Genomic DNA, 21385 nt, shown 5'->3' on the forward strand with positions numbered 1-21385 from the left:
GCCGCCCCGGCCGCCGCTGCGCGCCCCGCCGCCGCCCCGGACGCCCCCGCCGCCGCCGCCGCCCGCCCGCCCGCCCGGCGGGCGGCCCCGCCGGCCCCCGCCCGCCGCCGCCGCCGCCGCCGCGTCGGGGCGCTGGGTGCGCGGGCAGCCGGGGAGCGAGCGGCCCCCCGCGCGCGGCCAGCCTCCCGCCCGCCCCGCGCCCCCGCCGCCGCCGCCCCGCGGCGCCCAAGCCGCCCCCGCCGGCCCCCGCCGCCGCCCATGCGGCCCGCGCACTTTTAGCCGGGCGGGAGCGCCGCAGAGCCGGGCCGCCGGGAGCCGCGCGCCAGCCGCGCCGAGAGCCGCGCCGCCCCGCCGCCAGCAGGGACGCCCGCCCGCCCGCCGCCCGGCCGCTATGGATCTATTCGACTTTTTCCGGGACTGGGACTTGGAGCAGCAGTGGTAGGTGTCGCTTGGGGCCTGCTCGGGGACACGCCGCCGTCCGCGCGGGGGCTGCGCTCCGCGCCTTTGTTGGCAGGCGCGGGGCCGAGCGGGGGGGCGCCCAGGCCACCCTCCCGCCGGCGCTCGGCCGCCGCTCGCCCGGGGCCCGGTGGGGGACGCGCGGCCGCGGGGCTGCGGGCCCGGGAGCGTCGCCCGCTCGCCAGCGCGGAGTTGCCGCGGCCGGGAGGGCAGCCGGGGCCGACCCGCACGGCCGCGCTCCGGGTCCGCTGCCCGCGGCGCCGGCCTCCCGGCCCCCGCCAGGCGGCCCGCCCGCGACGCCGCAACTTTCCAGGTGCGCGACGCCCGCTGCCCAGTGCCGGGGACCGCGGCGACACCGCCTGCCACCGGCCGCCCTGCGCGGCCGCCTCGCAGCCGCCGCCCCCGGCTCCGCCACCGCCTCGGTCCCGGCGCGCCGCGCACACCTTCCCCGCGCCCGCTCCGCCAACTTCCCGCACCCGCGCGCCCGGCCACGGCTCCGGGGCCACCGCGCGGGGGGCCCCCGGGTCCTAGCCGGCTTCGGCCACGGGCCCCTTCTACACCTGGTGATTAGGAAGTTGCCCCCCAGCCGGCCGCTCCGACCACCGCCACCTTTGCCGACCGGCGACCCCCGCCGGCACCCCGCCGGGCCGCGGCCACAGCGCTGCCTTGCGACGCCCGACGCCCGGCGGGATGCTCGGCCTCCGCCTGCACCTCCCCGCCCGGGTAAACTTGTCGCCCAGCAGGTTGGAAACGCGCTGCAGGACTGACGGCGAAGCCAGAAAGTTCTAGCCGTGGCGCGCCGTGCGCGCGCCTGTGCACCAGCACGGATAATCCGTCCACCTATTAACTTTTCCTTTAAACTTCACCTTCTGCCCCAGCGCTGTCGTCCTTACTTTGTCACGACACTGCGAGGCGGCCCCCCGGCCCCCAGCCTGTAGAAGGAGAGGGGGGGAGGGCGCAGCGGCACCCACTTACAGTGACACTCCCTCATCGCCTTCTGCAACCGCCTCAGAATCTTCTGCTGGTACCGAGCGGTCGTGCGAAACCTTTCGCGATGCTCAACTACTAGCAGCCTTGCGCTGTGAGGCTCTCCCTTTTCACAAGGCTTTCCCTGGCTCATGAGTATTTCAGACAATTTCCTTCTTTAGAAGAGGGTCATACGCTCAACCAATACCTTCGTTACACCGATCACAACTCCCTCACTCCGACACCCAAAATAAGAAGATCTTAAACACATTTTCTTTTACAGCCATTCCTGATAAATCCTTGAAGCCACACATTACACTGTATCAATATGACTCTGTAACGCATTTTTGATACCGTGCTAGATTCTATCTCTCTGGGGAAAAACACTGCGTTACAATTTTTTAATAACCATGTGCCAACTTTAAAAAGTAAAGATCACAATAAAATTACTGCTCAATTAAATATTGCACGCCTGCACACAGTCTTTACTCCGCGACACTAATTTATTTTGCTGACAACTGATAACTCCAGCATTACTATTTGCATACAATTTGCCTAATATATAGTGTGAGTAACATCATTAATTTACCAGACATTCTTATAATTGATTTCGTGGGTGTAGTTCAAATGTTAAGCACATAAGGAATTAGGTTTTTAAAGACATGTTTATTATATTATTTAAATTTCAGTCTAATCTTAGGCACATGCACTTGCATATTTAAAAGAGACTTGATGTTTTCCTTTCAGAAACATTCTGCCCCCCATTTTGTGACACCGTCTTTTCTTATCGTAAGGAAAATGCAGAATCTGCTTTACTCCAGATCCCTAACTATGCCACATCAGTTAACACGCATGCAGACTTGCACACCCCATGGATGTTATGTCACATACCAGTGAATTTGTTTAACATATCTTAACACACATATGCCTGCTTTCCCCCGTGCACATATTCTAAAGACATGTCTCCTTATTCCTACTGTTTGATTGTGAAGAGCCAGCTTCCCAATGCATCCGTGTTTGTGCACCCCCACAGAGAAAAGCAGCAGAAATAGGACAAGGGAGGATGAACTAAAAAGCCCTAGATTGTGTGGAATGGAAATCTGTGCCTTTCCAAACTCTTTGGACACCCAGAGCACACCAGTGACATGTTCATTCTATGCTTGCTTCCCCTCTTGGGAGTAAGTAGGCGCTTAGAGTACAGCCACCCACTGCCCTCCCTCAACACCCCACAAGGTTCACAGAGGAGAAAGGTGCCACCACACATTCCACAAAAATGATCTTATCCACATCAGACTTACCCTGAACATTTTCTGATGGAACAGAAACTCTGACTTATTGCTGCAGCAACCCCAGATGTCTGACAGTAAATTCATGAGGTCACCCAAAAACACCCTCACGTTCCCAGACACAATGAAGAGAGACGGTACACACACAGGCATATGGGTTATATGCAGGCAACTGAGTCCAAAAAGTGTGTGCCCATTTATCAACACACACTTGTCAGGGTGAACCTGGCCCGCCAGGCTGGGCCCGGACGCCGTGGCATGTCTGTGCGGTGTCTGGGAGCGCTCAGAACCTTAACGGGTCATGCTCTGGACTCGATTAAAGGGCCAAAGCTCAAGTTCTTTAGGGTTCCTGGATGAATGAGCAATATTCACCTGAGTCTGAATTTAATATGAACCATTCTGTGAACTACGAAGGTGCAGATGTCTGTGCGTACCAGACGCCAAATGCTCTTAAAAAAAAAGAAATAGGGAAACGATAAGGAAAAAAATCCAATTTTATCCTTTCAGTCATTTCCTGGCCTTACCTGTGGTAATGCAGTCTGAATTCTTGAGGTGTCTGGAGATGGTGGGGTTACATTTGGACTGATTACCAGCATCTGGGGTGGCATTACATCCCATTTCAGGGGGGAGCCAAATCACAGGGTATATAAAGGGTACAGCCTTTCAGCCCTGTAAGCAACACCCCCCCCCAAAAAAAAAAATTGATGAGGGTTTGCTTTGCCACAGGCAGAGCTGCTTTGTGGAGATGCTTATCTCCTTTTATTATTAAAAAAGGAAAGACAGAGAAGACAGAGGAAGCAGAAAGAGGGCACATTCTTAAATATTAAAAAAAAAAAAAAAAGGTAAAGGAAGCCACCGAGCTAGCAACATCCAAATGTTCAGAAGCCCAGCAAACGTGGTTGTGAAGCAATTGTGACCGTGGCCGACTTGTCACTGTGAATGACACTGTCAATGTGGGCAGTTTTCCTGTGCTGTCGCACAAGGAGTCTAATTAGAGGCAAGCTTGCAAACGGGCAGTTAATACAGGAAGAGCCTTAAACTCACTAAACTGTTATATAAATAGGAAGTTCAAAGGTCTGTGTGTGGCTGTCAAGGCTGGGAAGGGGCCTCGTGCCCCCCAGGCTTCTCTTTTGGGGGAAAGGCAGTCCACACTTTCCCCACCTTGCCTGGACCTTGGGGGCGCCGGGGAGGAGGGCTGCTCTCAGACAAAAGTGACCTGTTTCAGCTGCAGCCAGGCTGGAGTTGCCCCCTGCTCTGCACACAGGCCCTCCCAAGCCTCCGCGTTGCACTCCTGCAGGAGAGTGGAGCAGACCTGTCTCTGGATGGGAATGTTGGGGGTGGAGGCGAGGGAGAGAGAGAGAGAGAGAGAGGGAGAGACAGACAGAGACAGAGACAGACAGAGACAGAGAGAGCAAGAGCCAAAGACCACTGTCACCAGCCGGGGGCATTAAGAATGCAGATGAGGTGGGGCAGGATCTTGTTTTGACTGAGGCCTCCAGTTTGTCAGGATTTCTTACTCTCCCCCTTCACCCATTTATCTCTCTCCCTTCCCCTCTGCCTGTCTGCTGTGAGAAGGGTGGACTTCTAGGGTCTGTTTCCTTTGCTGTCACAGTCTGCATTCTCCAGTATGTTTGAATATTCATTCAGCAAGCCATTTTGCTGTGAGCCTGCAGAGACAGTATGGGGGATAGCTGTAGGGATATGGTCTCTGGGCTCTTCCACAACCCCCAGGACACCTCTCTCCCCACCAAAGAACAAAAACTATCTCAGTAAATCTGAAAAGGCACATCTATTGGACTAGGAGGAGAATGATCTCCCGTTAGAAATCAGTTTAATGATACATGAATTGTTTTGCTAATGATTCAGTCAAGCATTTAACAACTTTGAAATATACAAATCAAGATTGAAAATGACTGCCTCAAAAATGAATCTGTCATTACAGACATAAACGAGAGTGCAAACTTTTAAACATTTTGTAGATGGATAAAAATTATATTGTATTTAAACATGCTAATTATTGTTGAATAGAAATGGCTTTAATGTGTTCAACCTTTATTTCATGCCCATCATTCCGAGCTAAGATTATTTCTTGCTTGCAAAGTTTGCACATATTTAACATAATTTCAAAATCATAAATGTCCAATCAAATGGCCATTTCTGGAACAGTCCAGAATCTGTAACTCTATGAGATTATCGCTGTAGGTCATACCTCAAAGACAGAAACCACCATGTTCTTGATTAGCCTGTTATGTAGACAAAACAATTGGTACAGTGACTACATTTTTCACTTTTAATTTTGTCTTTCTTTCTCTGGTTGCTATTGCTATGGAAGACTCCAAAACCTTCTGTGCTAATAATGGAAAGAAATGGATGGCTGATTAAAAACTCAAGAACACCGCTTGCAGAAACCCTTTTGAGGGCTGTGTGTATGTGTGCTATGACGTGCTTTACATTGTCATTGCTGCTACTATAATTTGGGTATTTACTCTGTATGCTGAGCCCTGGACTAACTGCTTTAAGTACTCAATCTCATTTAATCCTTCAGACAACTTTATGAGCTAGGACGCGCAATGATGTGAAGTAATGGAATCACTGGCTAGGCAGTGATGTAATCCAGGCTCCGGCCTAGATGGAGCTATCTCCAGAGCCCACCAGCAGCCACGACTGCCACTCTGCTTGGGCCTAGCCCACGTACTGAATACCTGCACGGATGTCATCTCACTCAGCCTTTGTGAACTCGAATATTGCAAGTGTTATTCCCATTTTACATATGACCAAAGTGAGCTCTCGAGTCAAGTTCACACCACCTGCTTTGTGGCAGAGCTAGGTCAGAGCTTCACCTCTCCCAATTTCCAGGTCAGGCGTCTGCACAAAACTTTACTGCCTATTTTTTATTGTTCCCACGTGAGCATTTAGCTCTTACTGAAACAAATGGGTTGGATTGTGTGTATTATGCTTACATGAAAATTTCTGTGGAATCACCATGTGATTGAGTGGCTACGAGCTCTGCCTTTTTTGTTTTTTTGTCTTTTAATGGCAAAAGGCACAATTTATGCACAGACACATTTTACAATTTTATAGGTGTCCGTTTAATGATAACATGCCAATGGCAAATTATATGTATATTTAACTATGTATTTATATATATGACAATTGCATGTAACAGGGTATATGTATGTGTATATATGAATATACACGTGGCAAAACTGAAGTCCTTGAGAATGGTCCACCTAAGTTTAAATGCCCTAATTTTGAAGATTTGATACTTGGACATGAGGAAGACCGCGGTGCACTGGTCCGGTTGGTTTGGAGCCTCATAGCGGGGGTAGGAGGTGGCTAACACTTCTTTTTATAGCTTTGTCACCTACCACATCTATAATTTGATTTGATCCTCATACTGACCATATGGGTTTGCCAGGAATTGTGTTATTAGTTCCATTGTAGATGAGAAAACTGAAGTTCAGAGATGTGTGTGAAGTGATTTGCCTAAGTCAGCACAGTAAGTAGGTGTCTTAATTGTGTTTATTGCTCTTTTCACTGCACCACCACTGTTGCATTAAGTTGCTTCTGTTGAAATGCCCACATTGCTTCCTAGGGCATGGCATATTGCTCTCTGGCATCATCTAGCACAGCACCTTTCCCATTACAGGTGCTCAATAAACATCTGTTGATTGACGTTAGAGACCCATCCGCTCAAAGACTGTTCTCCGCAAAAGGTCTTATCTTGCAAAGACAGTTGTTTAGTGAATCCTGGCCATAAAACTGGCCCTCTGCCTGTTTGATAGTGTTTTTTTGTTTTTTTGTTTTTAATTTATACAAGCACTGGCTACAGTCAGAAGTGCGGGAGGGTGAGAGAATTCACCAGAGCCAGAGCGGGGAGCAGAGCAGGCAGACCTACGAAGTACGCTGCGGAGGGGAGCAGCGGGAGGCAGGAGAGGTCTGCGCGCCATGCGGGACCCTCGCCCAGTGGCCGGGGATTGAACCGGCGCTGCAGAGGCTGGGGGCAGCTTCGCAACCCAGCGCTGAACCGCTGCGCCACTGGGGAGGCCCTGTTTGATAGTGTTTTAATTGTAATTTTTGAAGGTCTCTTAGCTAGTCTGGTCTCTTTTGCAGAAAATAAGAACAGTGGTTACAAATGAAGCACCATAGGAAAAGGTAAAATGAGAACCGCTGTTACTTATCGATGCGATTGAAAAATAGTTTTTCTGTGAATGCAAAGATATGCTTAGAATTGAAGAAATTAACCTTGAAGGCATAGGGGTAGAAGGGCGAGAGAGCAGAATTGCGTCTCCATCTGTGCGGAGAACGCTAAGGAAGAATGTGTGACAAAAATCTGAAGAAGAATTGAGTGATCGGAGGTTTGGGATTCCTCTAGCTTCCCCGAAGCCTCAGCCTTTCTGGCTTGTACTTCATCACGCAAAGGCTGGTTTTCTACTTAACTGTAGCAGATCCGTGTCATAAATTATCATGACTGTTAAACAAAGGTCCAGCGCTGGGTTCCTCTCGTGTAAAACTTTTATGTTGCACTTTAATGAAATTTTATATGCGTGTTCAAAGCAAGGTACACTTCATACGGTGGGAGCAGGCGATGCTCTGAATTGTTGAATTTATTTTAAAGTAAATCTTGCCGATGACCTTAGCTGCTAACATCCACCTACTTACTGAGCTAAGAAAAATTACCTGAGTGTGCTTTAGAGAAACCGCCCTGATTTAAGCAGGGCTGACAATAGCAGTACAGCTAGTGTCTGATTTTGATTAGGGATTGCTTACTCTGTGGAATGCTATTGTTTGGTATACCAGCACATTTCCCTTCATTTACAAAAAAGGAAATCAGCCAGCGAGAGTTTAAGTCATCTTTGGTTTTGTTCTGATGTCAGTAGGCATGTGTGGGGGACATGAAGGTATAAAAGCCACAGACTGGGAACTAAGCAAAGGAAACAGGTTCTGTTTTCATGACGAATGCAAAGTCACTTATCTGTGTGGGTTTTGTTTTGGTTTTTTTTTTCAATGTTCCCTTTGCTGGAAAAAACCTTTACTTCCTGTGAAGAAGAAGGTGTGTTTTGTTAGGTGTTTCAAGTAATAGTTCTCTGCCTTGTCTGCCGTCCTTAGTGACAGCCGGATCTCAGTAGTAGACGCTGACCACTTGGTGGCCTTGACTGAACCACATTCCTGGAGTCCACGTTTTGTGCATTGTGGGCAACATAGCTCCTGAAAATAGCCATGAATTTGCTTCTTTTTTAGAGAAATAAAAGATCAAAGTGCTGCTTCTCTTTGAGTGGGAGAAGTTTCCTGGGAGTCTGATGCCTTCTTGGCCTCTGAGTCTCTCGTGTGGTTTGCTCAAACCGACCAGGCAGAAGGAGTGTGTTCTGAGGTCATCTTAACCTTCCGACCATGGCAGTGTGTACACGATGACCCAACTATCTGGTGAACAATGCAATAGGCATCATGTAGGCTTTCTTTCTTCCTCCAGGATGTCAGTCAACTAATTTTTTTAATAAATTAATTTTCCAGAGGGACTGGTTGTTTCTGTGCCAGGTCGGCACAGCCACAGTAACTAAATTAACTTCTCGCGTGATGGATGTTTCTGATGAAGTGCCACGGAATCATGGAGTGGTGTCATCAATTAGCCATTATTTATTTGCTTGCAAAATGCTTGGCTCTGGTGTGTAGGCATTAATCAATCCCTGAACCTGGTGTATCCAGGCTGGAGGGCCCTTCAGGATCATCTGGTCTACCTCCTCATGGTACAGATGAGGAGAAGGAGGCCCAGGCTGGGAAACTGACTTGCTCAAGGCCACGTAGCCAGTAAGTGACAATGCTAGTGCAAGGTGTGTCAATTCTGTTACGAATTGTTTTCAATGTGTGCCCCACAGTTTGCTAGGCAATTGCTTCTTTTGGGGGGAGATGAAAGCAGTGTAGAAATGACCTCTGGCCTCACTAGGTTGACATTGGAATGCAGAAGTAGATTTGGGGAAGTAGGATCACCTGGGTGTAAGTGTGATCAAACATCAGGGGAGGGGGGGGGGAGAAGGAGGAGGGGGGAGGAGGGGGAGGAGAGGGAAAGGAAGGGGAGGAGGAGAATGTAGGAATGGGAGGGATGGGGGAGGAGGGTGTCAGGGGGGGAGGAGGGAGATGATGGGGAAGGGGAGAGGGAGGAGGGAGCGGAGGAGAAGGGGGAGGAGCGAGGGAGCTGGAAGAAGAGGAGAGTGCTCAGCAGAGCCCGCACAGCACTTCCCGCTGCTGCTGAAGTCCAGTGTGAAATGGAAAGCCAGGAATTTGGATTTTCTGGAAGACAGGCCTCAGTAGGAAGCCGTTGTCTTTGGACCCACGTTACCTGGCTTGAGCACAGCTCGTAGACAGTGCCCTGTTGCCCGAGTCATGTTTTGCTGCATGAATGTCCCTTTGCTGAGGGACACCACGCAAGTCTTGGCGACTGTTTTGACTGACTCAGCTGTGGAAACATTGATGCAAACACTCTACAAAGAAGTACCAAAGGAAAGTTTCTTTTCCTGAATCAGTTGCAACAAATGCTTGTAAATTGGCGCAATGGTTGGCAAAAGAGCTGTTTTTGGAGATGTATACATCCCGGCCATTGACACGTGCCCCGGAATGTCCCCTCTTTTTGTTCTTGCTCTTTATTTTTTAAGATTTATTTATGCATGCATACAAGAACCGGAGTACAGGCCAGATGCTTGGTAGGATGAGAGGACTCACCAGAGACAGAGCGGGGAGCAGAACAGGCGGATGGACTGAAATACACTGCTGAGGGGAGCAGCGGGCGAGACAGGACAGGTCTTCCACGCCGTGTGGGTACCTCCCTGGCAGGCCGGCATCGAACCCGTGCTGCACAGGCTGTAGACAGCTTCACAGCCCTGTGGCTCAACCGCCTGCGCCATCACGGGAGGCCCTCTTCTTGCCCTTTTAAAAACTCCATGAGCGCATCCACGTTGAAGGTGTGTGCTGATGTTTTTGCCTTCTGCATTAAGTTTTCATTTCTCCTAAACAGTGAGTGAGCTGGTGCCTAGGTAGCATCTGATTGCTCTTTATATCTGTGCTTATGATTAGCTGTTTGGCCACCAAATGACTGTCTGACTGGCTTCTCCTTCAAACCTCAGCTTTCTGGGAAGCTGCACCTTCTGCCCCCTACTCAGGTGTTCCTGCCTTGTCGGCTTTGACAGCTCTGGCCTGTGCCCCCCGCTCCGTCTGCCGTGAGCATGTTTCTGATGCACCTGAGTTGTATTCCCAGGGTCACACCCAGAGCACTCGCCCATGCAGCCATTCCGAGCTCAGCGTTGTTCCTTTAGTTGCTTCATTCAGCCTTTGTTCCATGTGGAAGTATCAAGTGTAAGCGGGAAGCTGGAGTGAGAAGGTACAATAATGAAAATGAAAACAGCCCTTCCATTTCCTCTGTGACCACCTCTGCTTCGTGCTGTCTGATTTCTCTATTTTACATACAGGGAAACTGGGACAGAGGGGTTCAAGGCTTGCCCCAGGTCACATGTCTGTCACAGAGCGGAAATGAACCCACGGACCATGCGACTTTTGGCTGCTCTCCTAATCCACGATGACGGCACCCTGCGTGCTGGGCTCTGCAGCGGACTTGGCCTGTGAGGCCTCTGTCACTCATCGCTAGTATTTACCAGTCAACTTTGTGTTGAAGTCCATAATCAAATAAGAGCTGTAACTGACCTGATATTTACTCCAACAAGGGACACAAAGTTCTGTTCCTTTGTGGTGTAAGCACCAGATCAGCGGTGTTGGGGATGAAGGTGTATGGGTCTGTAAACTTTGACTTAATTCAAACTGCCGGGGGCGCTGCAGAAGGACAATGATTGTTCAGTGCCTGCTGCCTGCGGGGTGAGTAGACCCATAGCTGAGAAGCAGAGTAGGTGCTCAGTGCTTCCTGAAGTGATGGATTGATATGCAGTAACTTGCGGAATGTGCTGTGTGGTCAGAGTGGGAAGCCCTAGTTCTGGGTTGTAGCTTCAAGGCCTGACAGGCCTCGAAACCTGCAGATCAGCCTGGTAGGCGCAGGTAGGTGTGTTGCGTTACCTTCAAAAGTGCTGTCCCTGATCCTCACGCTTATTGAAATTTTAGAAACTCAGAGCTCTCCATGTGCATGTTGCTTGCCAGGAATGCTGTGGGCAATTCTTTGTTGATGAGCTTAATCTCTCCCAAACAGCCCTAAGCTCGTCAGACTTGTGATTTTGGATGTTTACTTGTAGCGTTTTCCTCTCTTGAGGTATGCCTACATGGAGTCTCTGCAAGAATGCTGAAAGGGCAATTGTGATGATTTAAAAAAAAAAATGGTGTCTCCACTTGTTACCTCGCTAGGTTGAAGCTTTTCTCCAGTAAAGAGGGCGGAGGACGCATCTTCAGCTTGCCCAGTGCTTTCCTCCACACTTTCACAGCATTGTCTCCTCTGAGTCAGATGCCTTCTTTTCTGTTTGTTTGGTTGGTTGGTTGGTTTTGTGTTTAGCAGTTCCTGCTTTGGAGGCTAACCTAGGATTTGGGTTTTCTTAACATATTTTTAGACTGAACATATTTTCTATTTATGCCTCTGGAGGATTCAGATCACAATTTTATCTAAGCGTGTGCGCAAAAGTTTCCATATGTGTTGATTTTATGAAGTTGGTAGGATGTCTTGATGGGGGAAGAGGGCTTTGCACACATCACGTCACTGAACAAGAACCCGCAAAGAGAGGTCGTGGGGGCCTTTCCCCTGCCTTCAGAGTTGGACATCAGCTCGAAGTTGAATGTAATAGACCAGGATGGGCAAATGCACACTATTATGGGTTATGTTATTGTTTTCACTGTGCCATATTAAAGGCGACAGGATGCAGGTAAAGGAAGGTAGACAACAACATAAATAGCGATGAAGGAACATATATAGCGATGAAGAAATCTCAGACATTTTAGTGGAGATGAAACGCCCAGTGAAAGGAATCAGACCTGGGGTGCATACTAGGCGGAGAAGCAGTAGGTACTTATGGGTCTTTAATAAATGGGTCTTTAACAATCAGAAGTGAAACATAGCTGAGTATTAGAGATCTGGGGGGAATTCAAGTTAACCGTTAAATATTAACCCTATCCCTTTTGCTACATTAAACATTTCGGTCACTTGAAGTTCACTAACGGCACAAACTTCCGCAGTTCGCACGCAGACAGACTGCAAGTAGTGAGAGCTCCCATGGAACACCATGGCCATGACGGTTCTGCCTGGATCCTGATTAGCATTTTATCCAGAAAGTGCGATAAAATGCCAGCGCATCCTTTAATGCCACTGGCAAGTATGCCAGCAGCACGCTTCTTCCATCCAGGCTTTTGTAAACACTCGCAGTTGCTCATTCGCTTTGAACAAAAAATAGACATTTGATAACCCTATTTCTAGAGGCCTGAAAAGTGAAAGTGAATTCTAAATGTAGATTAGCAGTAAATGATGACAGCTGCGCCAGTATTACCTCAGTTGATTAATTTATAAGGATACTGGTCAATGATTTTAAGCAACAGCTAGGCAGACTAGAATCCTAATGGGGTCTGTCTGTTGAAATTACATAAAGTAGGGCATTTGATTTATTTCATAGTTTCTCAAAGCTCAATTTTAACTTCATACAAATAATGCATTAGTCACTTGGGATAAATGACACGTTGAATAAAGTTGTGATTTTGTCTACTTCTCATAATCTGGTTTAGCTCAGGGTTACATCTGGCTTCAAAGCTTGTTCCTGCCTAAGCCTTTGTGGGGAGAGTGGGGGTCCTCACAGACCCCGCTTCCTGTCTCAGTGGATGAGGGGGGGCCAGGTGGTCTGGCCCCGCCTCCCGGTCTCACAGGGGTGTTAGGAAGACTTTCTGGATGGAGCCGGGTGGCAGAGGGATGGGTTTCCAGACATTGCTGCCCACTGACCATGAGCTGCAAGATTTCATTTTTGAACTGGGTACATTTTCGTCCCCTGCATATGTGCAATTACAAAGTGAATTTAGGAAAATAACAGCAAAAGCGCTAAAACCAATTGAAGTGTAAGAGAACACCCTATTTTTTGCCTAGGTGCCCACCCGCGTCCCCCACATCGCCAGTCACGCCCTTGCCCGTGACTCTGGGGAGTAAAACCCTCTTGGCCTCACAGTCTCCCCCCTAAATGCAGCGCCAGTGCCAAGACCTGACTACCTTTTGCAGTCAGCCCCCTGCCGGGCCCGTCTTCCGCTGGGCTCCTTGCCTTCACGCGCGACGGGACGGGCGTCCACGCGCGGGGCAGCTGCTGGCGCGGGTGCAGAGCCACGGGGCGGGGGGCTTGAATTCACAGCTGCCTGGAAATAGGTGGGTTTATATTTTTTAAATGTAAAAAAAATGTGATTACAGAAAGTTCATAGGACTTCGTGGACATCAAATAACTCTTAAAAACGAAGGTAAATGATGAAGTAAGGGGTAAGTTTCCTTAAATTGAACATAATCATAAAAATGCAAGGAAAAGCAATATATTCTGCACAATTTATGAGTTTGGGGGGAGAGGCAGAGTTAGCAGAGCCTGACAGCACCCCCAGTGCATCTGGTCTGGCACATTCCTGTTTGTAACGAGAACCTTATGGGGTGCTGGGCCTTGGTTTTCTTAGGCAAGGCCTGCCCCCCAGGGGTATCATAAATGATAGGCAAGTCAGAAACTTCATGGCTCATGGCATTTCTCAGAGATGTTTCAGTTAAGCTGCCTCACCCAGCGACATGCACTGAAGCTGGAGAGAGAGCCCACTCATAAATCTTCTGTGCGGTTTAATTAATTCATGTTTTAGATGCTGTTCATACGAATGGGAACAGGGAAGACATACTGTGTGACTTCACCGAGAGGGCCGGGTTCTTGGGGTTCATGTGACTTTTAATATTTTCTAGGCACACATTCCTGTCACGGCCACTCCCCAAAAATGACAGAGGTGTAAACACCAGTAACAAAAAGTTAGAGACCAAAAGAAAAAGCGGCAGCAGCAGCGGCCGCCGCAGCATACTGCCCAAGCTAGGGCTGTTTCTCCAGGCGGTGTCTTAAGTGCTTTCTGGGCTTTTCCTTCCCTGTCTCTTCCCAACAGACTGTGAAAGTTTGGAATGGAGCCCGCCCTCCCTTGTGAGCTGGCCTGAAGTTGTTGGCGAGGGGGCTGGGCTGGGCGGGGGGCAGGGGGGCGCCTCCTCACGTGCCCGTTTGCGTGTGCGTGTGCGCGCGCGCTCGGTCTGAACACCCTTGTGGCGTGACTGTATTCTCCCAAGAAGGGCTTCCAGCCTGGAGGCTGCCTTTGGGGGGGGGGGGGAAATGCCAAGTTGACTCGTCTCCGTGATGTTAACCCTTTCATGCGCTGTTGCCACCTCTGCGAGTTGGGGCACCTGTCCGAGGGCCCGGTGCTCGGCTGGACGGCAGCAGCCGCTGGGAGAAGCCCGCCGTGATGTCCCTTGGGTGGCGCCTTCGCTTCTGTCTCTTCCTTCCGAATTCCCGACATTGACTCTTACAAACGGCCCGGTGGGTGCTGCTTGGTTGTCTTCCTCGGGATGCCTGATGGCGGGCGGCCCAAAGGCGGGCTCACGTTTTCCGTTTTCCGCCGTCTTCCGTTTCGTGCTGCCTGTCCCAGCGGATGACTTCTCACTCCGCACCCTCCACGAGAGCCCCGGGACTCTTCCGGCAGTGTTTTCAAAGGGGAAAACAGCACTGCTTTTTGGGGAGCCATTTAACTAATTTCTCCTAAAGACACTGCATTTTCTGAGTGAAATGTTTAAAAGGTCGCAGTGAATCAGGCCGCCCACACCGAACAGCGGAGATTGCACAAACCCAAGTGTTTTGTAATGGAAAAATAAGCACTTTTTTTTTTTACCTTTCATAATTTATTTTGGGTGGGTAATAGATAAATTATTCTCCTTCCGCACTGGAAAAAAAAGGGGGGGAACGTATTCAGGGGGCAGAGGCTTGAATATCTTACAGGCCTTTGCTGTGAATTCCATGTTTTGGTCCCAAACTATGTGGCTACTGGAGGTTTATGCCCCACCAATTAAAGAAGCCCAGGAGGGCGTCTTGAATCTAAATTGTGAAAATATTAAACCTTATTTTCAATGAAACAAAACACTCTGGAAATTGTAGCTGCTTTGCTTGGGCAGATGACTTGTTCCTATTTCCAGCATTTCACAGTGAGCTGGAATGTTCATCAGGAGACTGTGGCTGCCCAGGCCTTTCGCGCCGCAGCGCAGATACCAGGCTGCCTCCTGTGTGTAGCGGGACCATTAAGGCTGTCTGAGGCTGCATTTCTTTTCATAACGATAATCTCCCCTTTAAAAACTGAAGTGTAAAAATCACAAAAGCTATAAAATGATCGAAAGAAATATCAAGTTTCATGAATCAGTGATTTCAGAGGTCATGAGGAGAGAGGAGAAGCAGTTGTGTGGAGTCTGAGAACTTCAGACCAGCGTGGCCTGCTCCTTAACAGTGCTCTAGCACTTTCCTCAGTGTCCTGCCTAGTGATGACTCAGCTTGTAATGTCCAGAAAAGGTGGGAGGAGAATGAAATAGGCAAAGGCACTGTCTGCGGCCTCTGGCCCTGGGGGTTGTAGTTCTGCCCTGGGGGACACACAGAATAAGAACATATTCTTCAGTTTGACTCAGCCCACCCAGGGTCTAGGGATGCCCTCCTGGGTATACTGTGTTCTCATGTCTTGGGACAGAATGTCCCTGCCTGTGGCGTTTGCCTGGAGAGACTGCCCTCTCTGGCTGTGCAGGGGGGAGGGGACTGGGGCCTGAAGGCTCCAGTTCTATTTGTAGGGTAGCCAGAGCAGGAAGAGGCCTCTCCACCACCTCTGTACACACTTTTTCAAAAGTTGGATCAACTACCAGATGCCCAACAGGCTTTGCCCGGGGAAACATCCCTCTGGGTGTGTTCTCCTTTAGAGGCCACAATTTGGGAACCCCAAAGGATTAAAAGACTAACAGGAATTTTTCCAGAAGGAGCCAAGTAACTATTTTTTTTTTTAAGATTTATTTATTTTTATACAAGAGCTGGGTACAGGCCAGCGGTGTGGAGGGTGAGAGGATTCACCAGAGACAGAGTGGGGAGCAGAACAGGCAGAGGGACTGAAGCCACTGCTGAGGGGAGCAGCGGGTGAGACAAGAGAGGTCTGCCGCACCATGTGGGTATCTCCCTGGCCGCCCGGGAATGGAACTGCAGGCATGCAGAGGCTGTGGACAGCTTCACCGCGCAGTGCTCAACCCGCTGCACCACCGGGGAGGCCCAGGAGCCAAGTAACTATTGTTGAGCCCTATTACCTCCTGGGAAAACTGTGCTTCTCACTCACTGTGGCCATATTGACCTACACTTGGTCGATGGTAACGGCTCCTGTGATCAGAGCAGCTACTATACAGCTGCCCTGAATGCTTCCCACAAACTGTTAACCTTTCCAGTAACCCTGGAATTGCCAGTATTGTGATGAATTGCCAGTATTATGATGGGGAAATTGAGGCTCAGGCCAAGCCACTTGCTCAAGATCACATAGGTAGGTAGTAGTGAAGCCAGGATTTGAAGCCCTGCACTGTAACACTGAGCTCTAATGCCACGGCTCCTCGGAGACAAGCCTTGACATGTTGCTCCACACTGGTCATCTCTGAGGAAGCTCCTACCTGAATGGTGTCAGAAGGCCCTCTTCTGGCCAGGAGCATTGCTTCATGGTGCAGAGTAGACATTGGATCTGAGTGCCATTCCACGCTGACCTACATTCATGAGTGGTCCCTCTCTGTTCACAGTCCTTCCTGCCGCCCAGCCTTTGTGATGGGTGAAGTCCTAAGTGCTGTGAGGAGAGAAGTGGGCCACTCTTCCTTCATCACATATGGCCCCAGAGTCAGGCCATGAGAGAGTCAGAGTGGGATGAGATTTGGGCAAAAGTCCATCGATTCTCTAAGGTGCCCAGTCATATCTGAAGAGCCTTCTGGTTGCAGGGATGACGCCCTGTTTAAGATAACAAAAAGCAGACACTTTCCACCCTAGTCCTAATTAGCCAAACCTTCAGTGCGACTGCCCTTTGATTCAGAACGGAGATGTAGGTTCAGATATGCATGAGAAAGGGCTGACTGGAGCCACAGCAAACCATTTCCACAGACACCGCACTCAAAGGGCTTGACTCATGAATCATGTGTGGCGATGCCTGGCTTTCTTTGTGACTGCCAAGCGACAGCGCTCACCCAGCACTGCATGGAAGACACTTTTTTTCAGTGTATTGTACTCATTCTTCCCACCTGTTGCACTAGAAGAATCTGAAATCAAAATCCAGCCACTATGACCTTGCAGCACATTGTTGATTACTGCACCCTTTCAGTCAGTGTTCAGCAAACCACTTCCTGTCCTGCCCAAGTGATGAGGTATTATAACCCCCTGAATTCAGCTGAAAAGTATTCTTTCGGTCAAAGGGACTTCAAATGGACATGGATTTTTTCAAACATTGTTGCAGCTATGAAAGGGGTGTCCTGCGATGAATACTTTCTTGCTACCAAATGCTTTTTATAAATATTTAGTTTAGAATGCAGACTGGTAGGGCCTGGCCAGTGAAGGCTTTAGAGTCCATTTTGTTTGGCGCCAGTATTGGCAATGAAGTGTAGATTTGGCTGCTAAGACCAGTTTGGTTGGCTGTTTTCTTCCGAGGGCCACCCTGACCATCAGGGCAGGGGCAGGTGGAGGCCTTCGTGTTGCACATCTTACTGTATTTTACCAGGCAGCGCCCTGCCGCATGTGCCACAGGCCTTCGTTGGCACGGTCTCACTCCCCTGCAAGAGATGCCATGTGTGGCCTTGGGACCTCTGCTGACGGTTAGGTGGGGCTTCTGTGCTCTGCCCTGACCAGTGACACCCCATGGGCCTGAGTGTTGATGGGGAAAGGAAGGGGTCCTTGTGCTGTTTGGTCACTTGCGTGGAGGTTATGTGGTAGAGTTTGCGGTGGAGGTATGTATGTCGTGCATTTACGCGGAGACTGGAGGAGCCTTATCAGCAACGTTGTAGAGGGGCTTCCAGCCTTGGATCAAGGTTGAACTGGACGACCTTTCAGGTGGTTTCAAAGGCTGAGTTTTTACAATGCTTTAAAACCCTGTAGGAGAGAAGCTACAGGCTAGGGCATTGGCTGAGAATCTTAAGTTTGAAATGGCAGAAAATGATGCTCAAATGGAATTACATTAAATTCACTTTAAATCTTAGACATATATGATGCATGATATTTTGCCTCTTGGCGGGGCATGATGTGAGGGGGAGAATAGGAGGATGATGACTGCAACATGAAATACAGCAAACAGACTAAAACTCCAATTTAAAACAAACAATTTCAACGAAAAGGATTGGGAATCATTTGTGAGCTTAACAAATGGAGCCTGTTTATTACTCTTACTTCTGATTGGCGTTTTAACGGCCCCTTATATAACCAGAGGCTCCTCCCTGCTTCTCCCCGGCCTCCTCATTCTTACACTCTTGACTTAGTGGAGGGACTTCACTCCATTTGGCTCTTGGCATGCTGTTACAAAAATGGGTTCAAGAGTTCTGCAGGCGGGAGTGAGAGGCTAGCGTGCCCAGCCCAGCCCAGGCTCACCTCCCTCTTCACCACTCGTTTTCTGTGCGTGTTCAAAACCAATCCTCAGCCTCTTACTCTCCTGTGTTCAGAACATTGTGGAATAAGTAGCACAGTCTTCAAATGCATTCTTCATGCAATCACTGGTAGCTGGGGCTGGTTCACTTGGGTTTATAGTAAGTGTCTGTTGCTCATGTAGACGTGAGAACAATACAAAGTTGGGAAACTACGAATTAAAAATGAAAAAGCAAGAAAAAGAGCTTAAGAATTCCTAGAGGAACGCGAATTGGTCCTTGTGCACATGGCGTTGGTTAATGACATTGGAATGGACCATGCAGAGCCCCCAGGAATGAATGAGTAGTACTGTCCACCTGCGTGTATGTAGAGCGGGTGTGCACGTGCAGTGTCCGTGCCGCAACTCACGCCTGCCTGCACACGCGCACACATGCTAGCTGCAGACGCTAGGTTTTTGGAAAATTTGAACTCCTAAGACATGGGGGGCGGGGAGTTCCTGATACCCTGGCACCTCCCCCCCCCCCCCCCCCTGTATACGCAAACAGCCTTTCTCACTCTGCTAGCCGCCTTCTCTGGCTGAGGGTTCTTTTGTCTAAACAAATTATGCCATTATTTTAGTTTAAACACTTGGGATTTTTTTTTTAAGAATAAAATAATCAATGCTAGCTGACCCGAACACTTATGCACTTAAAGGTGGGGAAATTATATAAAATTAGCTTACATTTGAGAGGCTTCAAAGAGGGACTTGAACTAGTCGACATGGTTTAAACTTCTAAAATCCCTTGATGTCCAGGCTGCATTCAGGGCCCTCTGGCCTCGAACTATTTTAAAGTGCTGGTGGATTCAGGGAAACCCCCAATGCCTGCTGCCCCCAGCCCCTGTTTTCCCTCTTTAACCTCAAGACCCTTGTGTGTTGGAGGGAAGTGTGATTGCACGTTTCCAATTCACCCACATTTAACTCATCAACATGTTGTTTCGCAAAGAGTCATGTTCAAGAAGCTTTTGTACATTTTTTGAAATGACTTTTGTCAAAAAGTCATTTCCCCACTACCCACACCGCCGTTCCCCATAGGAAGGTTGAGTTTTGCTGAGGGTCCACAGACCGAGCGGCTTAGTTCAGTCCTGAGGTGCTTAGTGCCTGGGCTGTGTGGGGGCCCAGGTGCTGGGTCAGGGGGCTCTGCAGGTCGAGGTCACAGGTCACAGGACCTTCTGCTTCTTTGTCACCCGGGCTCAGCTGGCTCAGTTGGGGCCGCAATAAAATGGATTTCTGAATGAATTTGGAGCACAGAGGAGTCAACTCCTCTTAACCAGGACTTTTATTGAACCCTTCATAGGAGAGAGGCGTCGGCCCTCACTGGTCATCTGAAACAAACATCTTTAGTGGAAATACTTTCCTGTGGGCCCCGCTGCTGTGTCCTTTACGAGACATTACAGCTTTTGCAAAAAGTGTGATCACTTTACCTGCCGTTCCTTCTTTTGTTCCTTTAATAAGGGACTCTGATGAGGCTCAGGCCTGGCGCAGCACCCCTGAGAAGTCTCTGTGGAAGGCAAACAGCGTCAGGGAGCACAGAGATGGCACATCCCCGGCACTGTTGAATCCAGCGAGGGGCCCACTCACCCGCACAGGCGGAACCCCCCATCCCAGGACATGGCTCCCGGGAAGCTGACCAGAGGCTGGAGGTGGATCCCCAGCTATGACCCATGGGGGCCCTGTGATGCCCAGTCACTGTCCTTGCACACTGGGCAGTGCGGGGGGTTGGCTAACGGGAAATGCAGCGCAACCTCATGAGTGGCTCAAGTGCTCTGTCCTTCAGGCACCCAAGCTGCACAGCCCGGGGAGTCAAGAAAACAAACACAAAAAAACCCAAACACTTTTGCCTTCATCTTGTTCAAAAAGTTCTCTTAAGAATATGTCCACATTTGGGAAATTACAATGAAACGTAGTTGCTAGAAGATTATTTTGATTATCAAGACACATTTCCTCTCTACATAGCGTGAAGAAAGTCCCAGAACTGGATTACATTCCATGGTGTGTGCATGTGTGCATGTCAGTGTGTGAGTGTGTGTGTGTGTGTGTGTGTGTGTGTGGTCAGCCGGCAGATTTGTCTATCCCTGTGGCTGCTAATGCTTGAAATGACCCTACGGGACAGCAGGGCGAGTGGCCACCGTGTCCTCAGCGGGGGCCCTGCAGAATTGCATGTGCAGATCTCACATCAGATTTGACCTGATCGTAAACTCTTATTTTGGGAGCCTGTGAGGGTGCAGATTCTGTGTCGAAAGGCAAGAGAGAATTCCAGTGAGCAGTGTCTGGGACAACTGTGCCTCCTGGGAACAGACCCCTCCCCCCAGTTGCCCGGGGTTAATTTCTGCAGAGCTCATGTCATGGTCACAGCGCCAGCATTTGTCACCTCGCCAGCAAGCCAGGGCCTTCCCCTCTGTGCTGATGGCCTGGCAAGAGGGCACAGCTGGCCTCCAGGGGCCCCAGTGGATTCCCGGAGCCTTTAGCCTCACACCACCTCCCTCGTAGTGTCCTGAAAAAGTTCTGATGCAAAAGACTCAACCCGTGGCTGTTATTTGCCGGCCACCTGGCCTGAAGACAGAGGAAATAGCGCTCGCCCCTGCGGGCCCAAATCTTCACTTCTCCAAGAATCGCAGGTGCGCAGTGCTCTATATTTAGCATGTGGGCTGTCACTGAGCAGGTGACAAGGCCGTGCATGCGTGGGGGTGGGGGGGCAGAAGGGCCAGCTCTCGTCTCCAGTCCATCTGGGCATAAGGACCGTTTCTCATGTGGTGTGCTGTCGCGGGCACTCATGTTATGGAAACAGGCAAACATGAGGTCTAGAAAAGCAACTGAAGAAAGGCTTTGAGGGACAACTTCAGTTCCTTCCTGCTGGGGGAACACACTGCAAGGGCCTTTTCAGTTTCGTATTCACTATGTTACCATTTGTTCTAGCTGCTCTGAGTGGGAGTTGCATTTTCAATACACATAAGGTCTTTCAGGAAGACATGCCGTGTATCACTGCTGCTGCAGAAGCTTGTACAGTAGTCCCATGACAGCCGTGGCTTTCCATGGATGGGCATTTAGACTAACTCAGGCTAGACACGAGT

At 49.8% G+C, this 21385-nt stretch overlaps 1 protein-coding gene across 5 annotated transcripts in view; it reads left to right on the forward strand.

Annotated features, from left to right (window-relative positions):
• Window positions 1-391: 391 nt before the first annotated feature.
• AFF2 (ALF transcription elongation factor 2) overlaps window positions 392-21385 on the forward strand; it is a gene marked incomplete at both ends in the record, with an annotated part of 417693 nt that continues 396699 nt past the window's right edge. For all 5 annotated transcript variants that reach the window (XM_084259153.1, XM_084259155.1, XM_084259154.1 and 2 more), the window contains one exon: window positions 392-438. In XM_084259153.1, coding sequence (XP_084115279.1) covers window positions 392-438 — 47 coding nt within the window. The remainder of the gene's footprint in view (window positions 439-21385) is intronic.

Source organism: Talpa europaea (genome assembly GCF_964194135.1).
Source record: "Talpa europaea genome assembly, chromosome: X".
Classification (NCBI taxonomy): Eukaryota; Metazoa; Chordata; class Mammalia; order Eulipotyphla; family Talpidae; genus Talpa; species Talpa europaea.